Source organism: Chelonia mydas, chromosome 18, assembly GCF_015237465.2.
Source record: "Chelonia mydas isolate rCheMyd1 chromosome 18, rCheMyd1.pri.v2, whole genome shotgun sequence".
NCBI lineage: Eukaryota > Metazoa > Chordata > Testudines > Cheloniidae > Chelonia > Chelonia mydas.
The window spans coordinates 17,629,841-17,643,722 of NC_051258.2; the positions used below are offsets into that span (position 1 = coordinate 17,629,841).

Sequence of the window (13,882 nt, forward strand, 5' to 3'; positions counted from 1 at the left end):
CTTGTTAGGAAAATCTTGGTGCTGAAGGAAGTGGTGTTAGTGATTCAGTAGAGGGTGCTCTTTCCTGTGAGTCAGTGCACAGCCATCCTTGGGGTGGCTCTGTGCCCTCTTTCGCATGAGATGTGAAAGGGAGGTCCTCCATTAGTCATGGCTCTTAAAGATCCCAGGCTACCTTTTGACTGAACAAATTTAATTTTTCTGAGCTAAAATACCCCTGCAGTTTCAGCTGAAAATGTATTTTCTCTCTTTGGCCTCCACTGTGTTTGTATTACAGCAGGCTGTGCCATGTTGTGTGTGTGTGTGTGTGTGTTCCATCTATACACTGTGTATTTGTGTTATGCATTTACATTGGGCATATGTTTTGCACTATGCATATGTGTGTGTGTTTTGTTTTACACATTACGTGTGTTTTGTGCATGTTCCATGTGTGTGTGTGTATTCTGTGTGTGTGTTAGATGTACATGTTACGCATAAAATTTGTGTATTTGTATTACATGTATACGTTAGGTGCATATCCTTGTGTTTTGTGTGTGTATTTTGTGTCAGGTGTGGACTTGTCTTGAATTACATACAGACGGTGTATGTATGTTTTGCAACTTTTGTGTTAATTGCATGAAGCCTGGGTGTGTTGCATGTACCTTGTGTGTATGTGCTTATACTAGGCACACACTTAAAAAAAAAACAACACACACCTCAACTCAGTAAATAATTAGGACAAAGCAGAAACCAAACCCTCAGAGAAAAGCCCTCGCCCTCCCGCCCCCGTACTTCCTCACTGGCAGGTCTGTGAACCCAGCACTTTACTCTCTTCCCCAGCCCGGCGGCTCCGGGGCTCGCCTTCGCAGAGCGGCTCCGCGAAGAGCGGCGCGGGGGGAGGCGGCCCCCGTTCCTGGAAGAGCCCAGCCTGGGGAGTTGGTCACATTCTTGGCTGGGATTCAATGACTGAGGCAGACACCAACAAACAGGGGAGGGGTGCGGGCGCGCGGGGCGGGGAGGGGAGGGGGAGGAGTGAGCGCGAGGCGGCCCGAGCTCAGGCGCGAGGCGCGCTCAGTCGCTGCCGGGGAGAGGAGCCGGGAGGATGTGCGCTCGCCGCCTGCAGCTCCCCGCAGCCCGCTAGACGCGAGAGCAAAGCAAAGCAAGAACTGAAAGCAAAGGAAACCTTCCCGACCCAGCCCGGGGACCACACGGAAAAGGGGGGGGAGCCCGCCTGTCTGCCTGTCTGTCTGCAGCCCCCTTCTCTGCCTGCAGCCCCCCCTCTGCCACGTTTTTGGGGTTTTTTTGGACGTGCAAAAGATTGTGAGGCCGGGGGGGGGAGCTTTTAAGAAAAAAACAAATATTGCAACAAAATTTTGTGGTTTTTTTTTTTTTTTGGGTGGCCCCCTCCTTGCACGGACCAAGCTTCCCCCCCCCCCCCCTTGGCTTCGGTGGAGATGGACAGCCGGGAGGCCGCCGCAGAGCCGCAGCCCGCGCGCCTTTGAGCCCCCGGGGGCTGGAGCGTGGCACAGACTTTTCTGTGGGGTGTATTGGGGGGGAGGGGAAAGGGGGGGGTTTGCTGCGGGGGGGGGCGGCCGGGAGAGCGCGTGCTGGCGGCGTGGCGGGCGGGCGGGCCCGGTGTGCTCAGGGGGGGCGGGCGGCGCGACACTCGCGGGGCAGCGGTGGGGGGGGAGGCGCGGCGCTGGTGCAAGTGGCCCCCCCGGCGCCGGGCACACGCGCCCCGCGGGCACACTCAGCGGCGGGGGGGGGGTTGCGGCCCGGAGGCCACGCAGGGCGGGCCGGGCGCTGTGGATGCGTTGGCCCCCGGCGTAGCGGCGTCCGAGCCGGGGCTTCGCGCTTCCTTCCCTTCCCTCTCGCTGTTGGCCGGGCCGGGGCGGGGAGGGGGCTCCGGGGCTGAAAGATGGAGACGGTCGGTCGCAGCAGCTTCCAGCCGCACCCCGGGCTGCAGAAGACCTTGGAACAGTTTCATCTGAGCTCCATGAGCTCCCTGGGTGGCCCGGCCGCCTTCTCCGCCCGCTGGGCGCAGGAGATGTACAAGAAGGACAATGGCAAGGAGCCGGCGGAGCCCGTCCTCCACCTGCCCCCCATCCAGCCCCCGCCGGTGATGCCGGGCCCCTTCTTCATGCCCTCGGACAGGTCCACGGAGCGCTGCGAGACCATCCTGGAAGGGGAGACCATCTCCTGCTTCGTGGTGGGTGGGGAGAAGCGGCTCTGCCTGCCGCAGATCCTGAACTCCGTGCTCCGGGACTTCTCCCTGCAGCAGATCAACTCGGTGTGCGACGAGCTGCACGTCTACTGCTCCCGGTGCACGGCCGACCAGCTGGAGATCCTGAAAGTCATGGGCATCCTGCCCTTCTCGGCCCCGTCCTGCGGGCTCATCACCAAGACGGACGCCGAGAGGCTCTGCAACGCCTTGCTCTACGGGGGCACCTACCCGCCCCGCTGCAAGAAGGAGTTCTCCAGCACCATCGAGCTGGAGCTCACGGAGAAGAGCTTCAAGGTGTACCACGAGTGCTTCGGGAAGTGCAAGGGACTCCTCGTGCCGGAGCTGTACGCCAACCCCAGCGCTGCCTGCATCCAGTGCTTGGACTGCAGGCTCATGTACCCGCCTCACAAATTTGTGGTCCACTCGCATAAATCCCTGGAGAACAGGACTTGCCACTGGGGCTTTGACTCGGCTAACTGGAGGTCCTATATCCTCCTCAGCCAGGATTACACCGGGAAAGAGGAGAAAGCAAGGCTGGGCCAGTTCTTGGATGAAATGAAAGAGAAATTTGACTACAGCAACAAATACAAGAGAAAAGCACCCAGGGTAAGGGGCACCTGGTTTTGGGGGGGGGGGGGGTGAGGGTGGGGAAATTTGCCCACGGTTCCAGCGGTCTCCCGACAAACCAGCGTTGGTGGCCCCTTTCCCTTTAAAGGCGTGCAGCAGTCTAACCATGCTGTGAAATCGAGCCCAGTGGGGTGATGTGGAAGAGCATTCTTAGACACTGCACTTTGCTCTCTTGTAGGCTTAAATTGTTGTTCTTCTTGGTGGCTTTTAGGTTTTCCTTAAAATACTTTTATTTTTCTATTTCTTCTTTGAATTGTACATTAGGGGCCTGATCCTGCTGCCCTTGCTCCCCCCCCCATACTTTCACTGGGAGTGCTGGCCAGGCCAGGACTTTGGGATCGTAGCCTGTATGGGGAAGCACGGAAGCTGGGGCAAGGACAGATAACACGAACAAACTGCTCTTTACAGAAATACATACAACTCCACTCCTAATGTATGTGTTAATACATTGAACAGGTCTGGGAACAGAGACTAAACGATCTCCAAGCGTAGATGGAAATGAAATGTGACTGGTCACAGGGGTATATAGGAAAAATTCTGACAATAGGTCAGTATACTAGTAGCCCGCATTAGCGACTGGTGTGTGAACGGAGAAGACTGAGCACATTGTCTGAATCCTACGACCAGACTGGCTTTTGTGTATTGGGTTTTGTATAATCCAGTAAATTAATCTGTCTAGAGCCAACTGCAGCAGCCTCTAAGATATGCCATGCGGGTGTTGACGCTGCCCATCCAGACTGCTAAACCACATTTATTTTAGGTGGCTTTTTTTTTTTTTCTTTCCCTTCTTCAGTCTGAGCAGCTTGAATCCCCAGCATGTGGGTGGGTGGCAGGCCATGGTGGCCCCTGGCACCAGTCCTGATCAATGGGCAGCAATGCCACAGGGCCCTGAAAACTTCCTCGCAGACACCAGGATGTCTGGCTCACTGGCGGTGGTGTAATTGGCTGTGGGATGAGCAGCACACTGTCCGCGTGCGCACACACGAAAAGTCGAGTTAACTCCTTCCCTTGAGTTCTACTGCACTGGCTTGCTGGGTGGATTGTGTCTCATTTTGTTGGGGATTTTTAGTTGCTGGAGTTGTAGGGTGCACAAAGCTAGGCACAAACCCAAAGAGAAGCGTTTAAAGCCTATTGTGAATGGGCAGGGATATTCTCATCACTTCCCAAATGCTTGTTTTAATCACTCTCTATCTTTAACTTTCTTTTTTAAATATCCAGACACAAAACTGCACTTAGCCCAGCTAGGTTTGGGAGGCCCAGTTAATTCAGCTGCTTGCCTCTAGCTTTTCTTTCTTTTCTTTTTTTTCCAAATCAGTAACTAGACTCCTCCTCCCTCTAGTTCCTCAAATTCTCCTCCCCAGAGCTGGAGGGTCAGAGCCATTGTGGCAGTGTTGTGCTGTGATGAGCCACATTATCGCCATAGTTGGAGGTGGATGTGTTTTTAATGGCTTGTCTGTCCGCTGCTAATCATGCGCTAAGGTGGCATGGTGGGGATTGACTATCTTGTACAGATGTGTGGGGAGGGGAAGGGTTCAGAAGGGGGTGGGGTTGTGAGGCTGGGGAAGCAGGATTTTTGGGGTGAAGGGACCTTGCTGCGATTGTGGCATCCTGCCCAGACCACCTCTCCCCATTTCCCTCTCCTACTCCCAGAAAGGTGTGTTTTGACTATTTCCTGGGTTAGTCGCGTATTGGTGGATTCCTTCCCCATTTCCATAGCTGACCTCTTTCATTTGAAGAATTTCAAACCTTAAGTGGTGTCAATGGTTTTTATGGAGTTTTACACTGTTTTTAGCAGTATCCAGAACCCTTGACTGGAGCTAGGTGGAGGAGTCAGGGGAAGTTTAGACACAAGGGGTGACGTTTTTCAAAAGTGGTTACTGAACTTGGGGTGCTTTGATTTATTGATTTTTTATTTTTTTTTTAGGGGTGGAGCCCAACTCAAGATCCCACCCCAAAAGGGACTTCACTTTCTCAGAAAGCGCTAAGCACTCCTGGCTCCAGATGAGGCCTGTGGGAAAGGTGCACAGCACCTCTGACAAATCAGGATCAATGAGGCTCAAGTTGGGCACCTAAAAATTGTGGCATCAAAAATATTAAAAGATCAGTGGCTACTTTGGAACATTTTGCCAAAATGCATTTATGCTATGAAATTCCCAGGGTGTTGGCTTTCAAAATGCAATATTGTAAGGGGTGGGTTGTGTCCATGTTCTGGAGATAGGGTGGGGAAAGGGGAATGTTTTATCTCAGTTCTTGTGCAGAACTGGGCTAAGTTTCAAGGCTTTTGAGTTGGCTTCAGGGCTCCTGTATAAATACAGCACAATCTTGAAGAGACCCTGTCAACAACTTACCTGGCAGACCAGACAGAGTTTTGGAATTGCCTTAGCTCACTTATGTTTCCTTTTTCTCCAGCCTTTTTCCATCAGATGTAGCCAACGGGATATCATATGTTAAGGTCGTTTGTGCTGTAGCAGCGTTTGCAGATAATTATGGAGAGATTCAATCTGGCTCAAGGGCTGCTAGACTGGAGTAAATTTTAGGTCGCCTAGCAAGGAAATGAAAGGAAGATCCTGTCTCTGGCTCTGTGTGGTTGTGTTTATCACTGTCTGCCTGCATGCTTGTGTGTGTCTCTGGCTGTGTGTGGGGTGCTTTTTTGTGGATAAATGTGTGAAACGTGTGTCTGTGTCGCTTCGCTTTTTTGTGTGTATGTGCTTGTGTCACTTTGTTTTGTCATATATCCATTTGTGTACATATGCGTGTGTGATGTGTGCCTTCTTTTGTGATTTGTTTGAATTTGTCTCAGTTTCATGATGGGTCTGTGCTTATATGTGTCGGTCTGTGTGCTGTGTGTCTCTGGGGTGTTTGGGGCTGGGGGTATCTCTACTGCTCTGTCAGCATGACTGTATGAAGTGCCTTATGTGTCTGTCTGTGATTGTGCAAGGTGTGGTGTCTGTGGTTTTGCTCCTCCCAGGAGTGGCTTGGTCTAGAGCTGCAGTGCAGGTGAAAGCCTCATGAAGGGAACAATGGGTTAAAGCCACAGATTTGAGGAAGCTCTGAACTCTGCAGTACAGCAGAGCAAGTTCCTCAGAGTCTGTCACTTTTCTTCCTTCCCTTTTCTTTTTAGTTTTATTCCTTTTTATTTCCTCCCTAATCTCGGGTCTGTTTTCCCTCTGTGTTGACCTCTGAGCTTCTTCACATCCACTCCACCCTTAACCTTCACCTTCCCTCCACTTCCCAGAGCTTCCTCTTCTTTTGAGCTCTTTCCTGTTTCCCCTCAGTCTTTGCCCTTGTCCCTCCCCTTCTGCCTCTTCTTGTCACCTGGATTCTCCCCCTCCGCCCCTGCTCTCCCACTTCCCCCTGGCATTGTTTTCTGTTCTCCCTGCTCCTTTCCTGGTCTCCTGCTGCTGCCTCTGGTTTTATATGTGAGTGTGTCCTATTCTCTTCTACTTTTCTCCATTAGTTTATTCCCTCTCCCTTCTCACCCACTGTGTCTGGAGTGGAGCTATTCAAAGCACAGCCACCAAGTTCTGGGTTGTGTGTCCTAAGATTTAAAAACTTCCAGAACTGCAAAAATGGGTCCCATAAATTGAGAGCCATGGTTTCTTTTGGTATAGTTGCACAGAATCATAAGAACATAGGACTGGAAGGGACCTTGAAGATAGGCTGTCTTGTCCAGTGCCCTCCACAGAGGCAACACTAAGTATTATCTAGACCATCCCTGGCAGGTGTTTGTCAAACCTGTTCTGTCCACTGACAGAGATTTCACAACTTCCCTAGGTAATTTGTCCCAATACTTAGGAAGTTTTTCCTAATGTCCAACCTTAATTTCCTTTGCTGCAATTTAAGCCCATTGCTTCTTGTTCTATCTTTAGTGGCTAAGGAGAACAATTTATCACCCTCCTTTTTATATCCGCCTTTTATGTACTTGGAGACTGTTACCATGTTCCCCCTCAGTCTTCTCTTCTCCAGACTAAATAAAACCCTTTTTTTCATCTTTCCACATAGGTGATGTTTCCTAGACCTATAATCATATTTGTTGCTGTCCTCTGGATTTTTTTTTTCTCCCGCTTGTTCACATCTTTCCTGAAGTGTGATGCCCAGAACTGGACACAGTACTTCAGTTGAGACCTCCATGGTCTCCTCTGGCCAGTATAGGTGAGGCCTGGATCGCCATCCCCATCTCTCCTGTGCTCCATGGCTCATGCCCTTGCCCTATCCTGGTCTGCTGTCTGTCTGCTTTCTGCATGCCAGCATGTCTCCAAAGTGTCTGAGCTACTAAAGCCTCAAAAGGGGGCTTTAAAGCTTTTTTGATTGGTGGGCAGTCTCCAGTAGAACAGTGTAAGAGCCTGTCACCCTGCCCCATACCACTTTCTGTGGGTCATCGAACTGAGCACATTCTGATGGGCTTTAATATTCCCCTCTCCTTGCATTTCAGAGCTAGACTTTTTTTTAGCAAAACTACATAGAATCAGAGACTAGGGGGATAAGAGAATTCCGTGCACACTCCCACACGCACCAGCGCTGCAGTGTTCCCATGGCTCAGGTCCCAGCATTTCTATGAAGTGGCTGTGAGCTAGAAGTAGCATTCTGGGTATTGACATGCAAATGAGCACAGTAGGCCTTCCACTTTATTTAGCAGTTCCTCCAAATCCAGCGCTGCTGCCACATCACGGAGCTTTCTCAGCTGGAGTAAGGTTTAGCCAGGTCAAGTGTGCAGCCAAATCAAAGGACAGAAATTATTCACGGTGAAATAATGCAGCTCTGAGTGACATTGTAAGATAGCTGTGGCCACTTAAGTACTTCACAGCTGTCATTGTACTGCACACTATGGCCACCCAGAACTTCACAGTGGCAGCAGGGATAAAATCCGGATCCTTTTACTCCACTAGTGCGAGTCCCTGCTACCTAAAGAGGAATCTCTTGCAGTTGCTAGGAATGTATGGCCTGTGACATGCACTGTAGAGAACTTTTGGTTCTGCCCAGGTTGTGGCATCCAAACTACTATCTAGTCCATCACTAAATGGATTAGATAAAAGTCAGTGGGGAATTCTGCCTGCCTAAAGACTGCAGGATCAGGCCCATTATTATATATAGCACTGACATGACTCATTGCATTATCTGACTATTAAAAATTTTATTTGAAAATCTTCAATAAAAACCAAGATGGCCACCAAAGCAGGAACCAGCAATGGCTCGGAGCAACAGCTTAAGCTTGGTATCACTTTATGGCTCAGAAGCTAAGCTCCAAAAATGATACCAAGCTTAAAGCAAAATCCTGTGTGTTTGTGGAGATGTCCGTGTTTTAAGCAGCATCAGCTATTTTTTTCCCCAGGAGTGGAAACTGATTTACAGATGTTATGGATTGAGAAGTAAGGTGGGGGGTGTGTGTGTGTGCGCGCACGCGTGTGCACATGTGTGAATATCTTGCAAATAATGAAATGAGGATTCTGAGCCGACTTCTGCTCTCAGTTGCCATAAACTAGTTCACCCCGGTAGAAGTAACTGAAGTGAGACCTCTGATATTTTTTTTTAGGCAGGGATTTTGGGTGCCTAACTCCCTTCCTTCTGCTCTTTGGAAAATCCCAACGTTAGAACTGCAAACATTTGCTCTTTTTGTAGCCTATTCTGACACACCATTTTTGTGGCTTATGAACTCAGGACTTGGACCTGTCCAAGGCTTCAGTACACTTTAGGGACAAAGTTAAACATAGTTTGGTCCTGACTACATTGCAAGGACCTAATATCTGAACTACGCCTTAGGATTTGAACATGGTTGTTGCTAGCAGGGGTCTAACTTGATCGTCTTAACTAGTGAGGGCATATTTTTGTTTCTTGGGATCTGTGTTTAGATTGGCTTTACAAAAGCATGCCATACATGATCCGGAGGTGTCTATACTAGGCTTCAGAGCATGTCTAGACAACAGTGGTTAAAATGCTGGCAGCTGCTTGCACTTTATCTGTGCTACATCTTTCAACATTGCTAGAATGGTGGGAAATTTTAAGGTAACCCTAGTATTTACAAGACCATTGAGCCTAAGCATGTTTTGGCTAGCATGGTTCTTCGGAATAAGAAATCCATGTCGCTCTGATTGGGGAAACCATGCTATAGAACATTTCAAGTGGCAGTGTTGTTTTGACACAGTTGTTAACGTGGTCCTGATTCCAGTTTGAAGAGGACCTCTATCACAACTCAGCACAGTCAGAAATTGTGCATGTCTGCAGCACTAGCAGTGTGAAGTGTCTGATGGTGGGAATTCACACTGGTAGCTTGGCACATGCTCTGGCTAGATATCACACACAAAAATCCATCTCAAAGTGCGTTATTCAGACCCAGTTCTGTCTAAGCCAGGTTTAATTCTTCTTTTCAAAGACAGTAGCAAGCTTTGGGCTCAACACTATAGTACTTTGCCCAGAAGCAACTCCCACTGAAGTCAATGGGAATTGTATCACTGTTTCCAATGGGAGGATTTAGCCTTAGAGGCCTTATCTCTGAGCTCTTGGGAAAGAAAGATAGTTAAGGAATGAACACTGGTGATTTATAAAACACTGCTTCCTAGGTAGTGTAGTTATAGAATACTAGCAGTCAGTAGGACTGCTCCATTTTGGTTGAGTGGCTGGACAAGGCACATGAATCAAATTGACCTCCAGATAAAGAAGCATTATCTAAAAAATGTAATAGTTTAGCATGTTTGTGTTTGAACTTGTGGACTTCATTATTAAATGAAATTTATTTGACTGTTAACAAACATAACATCTGGGGTTTTTTAATGCATTTTTAAAAATATTTTCTGAATTTGGGCAGTAAACATTGACATTTTTGTGCAGAAAATCTTTGCATTTCATTCTGCTGCTCCATGCTAAAAGCTAAACAGTAGTCTTCAGTCTGCAAAGAGATTGGAAAATATTGGGATTGAGTTGATACTGTATTATTTTTACCTTGGAAAATTATTATTGAAGTGTATAGAATTCACTATGGGCAACAGTGATTGCTCAGTTAAGATATACTTAGTTCTCCCTCCGCTGCTTAGCTCCTTTACATTTTTTTTTTTTGCAAAGATTTAAATGCAGATTATAACTTAAAGCCCCCCGCCCGCCCCCCAAGGTTCTGTAACATAAGGATAGTTTGGGGCTAGTTCTGCAGTTCTCACTCAAGCAGTCAGCAGACAAAGTAACTGAAGCCTATTTGCCCACAAACCACAGAAATACTGTAGTTGTATCAAACTCCTTCCTGTACTTCGACTGGCTGTTGAGCCATCCTAGAGTGTGGCCCTAGAGTCATAGGGGCAGATTTTGATCTAATTACACCCATCTGAATCCAGAGTAGCACCGCTGAAGTCAGTAGAGTTATTCTGGATTTACACTGGTACTCAATGCCTACATCTAAGAGCAGAATCTAGAGCTGTGTTATTACTTTAGTATATCTGCTTTGGGAAATGCAGATCAAAATTGGGGTTTCATTTTCAGAAGTGCACTATGGATCTGCTCCTGGAAACACTTACTAAAGGGATGGATAGTGCTTATTGCTGTAAATTGTCCCTTGTCCTCAGACAGAAAGGACAATGTCACATGCAGGAATTGGGATTTATGATTGCTGTTAGGTATCTAGATTTCAGTTGTTAAATAGGGATTTTTGCAGCCTAGCAAATCTCCCCTCTAAAGCGGGAGTAAGGGCCACACTTTTTCCAGTAGTAATGTAGATACCATAAACTTGCATGCAAATGGCATCAAATACAGTTTTATAATTCTTTGGAATGGGTTTGTTTTTAATTATGGGGAAGCCTGCTGGCTGATGGACACTGGCCTTTCCACACTGAGCTATGTGTGTTGGTTTTACTTGTTCTTGGATGAGAAAACAAAAACACAGGTTGATATGAATTTGGGCCCCACTCCTGCTGCTGTTCTGTAATGGAACTCTCCTTGAAACCAATGGGAATTCCCATGAGTGAAGCTCTTATCATTGGCTCAGTCAGTGGTTGGCTACTATCTCGTCTAAGCGGGCTTTTCCAGGCTGAGGATGTAGTATTAAAGCAACAAGCGGTATAATCACCTTTTCTGCTAAATAAGGACCTGATCCTGTAGCTCTTATTTACACTGAGTAGTCCCAGCAGTCCCATTAAAGTAAATGGAATTAAACGCGCAAGTACATATTACGTGCATACGTAATAGTTGAAGCATCATACCTTAGGCTCAGAGTAAACAGCAAATGAACTAATCAATGACCTGTCCTTGCTGTGTATTGATTTATGTGCGGTTAACTTTGCATATGCTTTGTGGAGGATAGGATCTCTTCTTGGTTTTCTTTTCTTTTCAGTAACGTTCCTTTTTGCTTCAGAATGTGTGGTATGCTCACCCCTTTTCTTGCAAGCAAGAATGCTGGGTTGTTAACATTTTTATTTATTCATTTTTAATACTGTGGCCTTGTATGTCCTCCATTTTGCCCTGTGGAGGATTTAGGTGGCACGCTAGGAAGACTTGCACCTCTGTACCTTTGTTCTTTAGCCTCTGCTCAGCCTCAGTCAGTGGTATCAATTTAAAGAATAAGGTCATTCACTTGGATTGGTTCTTGATTTCTCAAGCCCTTTTCACCAGCCAGTTTGTGTAATGTCTGTCTGAAACGTTGAGTAAGGGCATTGAAATAGCAGACAGGATATCGAGTGTTAGGAAGTCTGGGTTAAGTATAACAGAGGCTTTTCTGGCTGGCGCAGAGGGAGCAGCCCCTCTAGCTCAATTACCGAGCAGTCGCTCTGGAAGCTGATGTCTCTGGTTTTAGCCCCCATGGTGGCCACCCTCCCCACATATAATTGTGTGTGTGTGGTGTTCTCTGATAGGGTTGTGTCTGCATTTCCTTGTGCAGATTACTGTTCTCTGGGTGGCACTGAAATTGTTACACAAGCTGTAATAATGTCTCTCTTTCTAAGGATTGCATAAGTTTAGGATGATTTCTCCACTGGGAGAATTATGCAAGTTTAAACTGAAATGTATTTAGAAAGCTTTGTGTGTTTGTTTTCTGACTTGCAATGCAAAGGATGATTTATTTGCATCTTTAATTGGACAACATCTGCTGGCGTTGGGAGGGAAAACTGTTCCATGTCTTTTCACTGCTGTAACCCTCATTGTTCCATGAACCCTTTCCCCACCCCCGATTGAATTCCATTGTTCACTGCATTATGTCTGCCATAGGCCCTGCATATGTTTAGAACAGACCCTAATACCCAGGCAAAGTCAAGTGGACTGATAGATTGGAGGCTTCTCTGGGCAGGGACCTCGTCTTTTTCACAGTGTGTCTGTAAAGCTGCAGAATATGTTAACGGTGCTGTTAAAATCATAAATAACACCACCACGTGGTTTTTCTCAGTCTTTGGATTTTCCTGCTTTGATGGGGAAGTTGTTGTCCTTATTACTGGTGTTAGGCAGAAGAGACCAGTGACTGAGGCTTCCCACCCTTTAAATAATGAAAGGGCTTGGAGGGACTTCTGTGATACTCCTTTGATTAGTGGAAAACTGTCTTGTTTGTTTTCATTGGGCTGAAAACCTTCCATGCCACTTGGCGCTGAGATGCAGGTGGGGGAAGAACCTCCAACTAGCACTTGTATTGATGGAACTTTGAGGATATGTCTACACTGCAGTAAAACAGCCTGATCTGCGCAGGTGGTTCCCAGGACCAATGCAGAGTCCCATTGACTTCAGTGGGACTCTGGGCAGGCAAAGAGATCTGCCCATGCAGGGTTACGTTGCAGGATTGGGACCTTAGTCGCTGTTTTCTCTGGCTGTTTATTAGCAGTGATTTACTGTATGTTATTGGAACTCAGGACGTCTTGAATTGCACGCATAAAACATGCTTTTGCAACGTCTTTCTAGTTAACTAAATCAATTCTATGGAGCATTAAAATGTATGTATTGCATAGCAATGCTTTTGCTCACTAGAACAATTATTGTTACAGCATACGCAGGAAACCATCAATTACTCTTAAGAAAAAAAAACAAGACAACACTATGGAAGATACAGTTCTCTAAGACTCTTTTGGTGTTTTATTTGACAAGTATCCTTTATTTTAAAAAAAATTAGCTTTGGGTATTTAAACAGGAAAATAAGCGTTTTAGCTTTCACTGCACCTAATCTGTAACCTAAAATTAAAAGAAAATCCTTGAAATCAACACCTTAATTAATGGGCCTGAAAAGAAAAATTTATAGTACGAGGACACTATTTTGCTGTGATTTTCAGCCTTCATTGATTTCAGTGAAGTTACTCCAAATTTATTCTGGTGTTACTGAGATCAGAATTTGTCCCTTTAGCATTCATGAGACAGGGTTTCCTTTTATGCCTGTGTCTTCCTTCTTGATAAATGTATTTGAGTTCAAAGATAGTAGGCATTTGTTTTAAAAATACTCAGCAGCATTATGGACCTGATTCTCCATCCTTTACCCAGCAGCACTCCCAGTGAAATCAATGGGCATGGTTGTCCTTTGCTTACGCTGGCATGAATTAATTTTCAATGGTACAAATCTGAGATAAGTGAGATGAAAATCAGGATGAATGAGTTCAGACTGCAGCATGAGGTCCATTCCTGATATTCCTTTATTCGCATTTTGTCACTAATAAGAAACATACCGTACAATAAGCCCGTGAAGTCCTGTAGCAAAAGTTTAGCTGTTCTTGGCTTTTTGCCTTCCTCTTTTGTCACAGGAGTTTAGTTTTTGCAAAATCAGTGAAGGGTTTTAACTGAGGACTAGATAGGCACATCTTCCATGGAGATCTCTGCGCCAGGTTCAGCAGTAAAGAGTATTATAAGATGGGTGTAAGTGATAAAGTGGTGTAACTTATACCAACTTAGCATTTGGTGGGTGTGCAAAACGATGGTGCAAAGGGTGTAAGACTCACGATATTTGGTGTTTTCTTAAAGCCTCAGCTCCTGGAGGCATATGATTATTTTAAAATCTCCACTTTTTTTTTTATTTAAGTAAGTTTCTAGACCTTGTGGTTGTGGAGAAAAGCTGTAAAATGTGACACCAGTAATGGTTCAGAAATCAAAAGGCTATGAAAAAGAACCCCAAATCTA

General features: G+C 46.5%; 1 protein-coding gene across 3 annotated transcripts in view; it reads left to right on the forward strand.

The window, feature by feature from the left end:
- Positions 1–1,637: 1,637 nt before the first annotated feature.
- Positions 1,638–13,882, forward strand: part of SKI (SKI proto-oncogene) — a 144,730-nt gene continuing 132,485 nt past the window's right edge. Inside the window, exon 1 of one of the 3 annotated variants that reach the window (XM_043531650.1) lies at positions 1,638–2,806. In XM_043531650.1, coding sequence (XP_043387585.1) covers positions 1,895–2,806 — 912 coding nt within the window. In that variant the 5' untranslated portion in view covers positions 1,638–1,894. The remainder of the gene's footprint in view (positions 2,807–13,882) is intronic. The other 2 variants (XM_007070173.4, XM_007070174.4) reach the window with 2 other exon arrangements.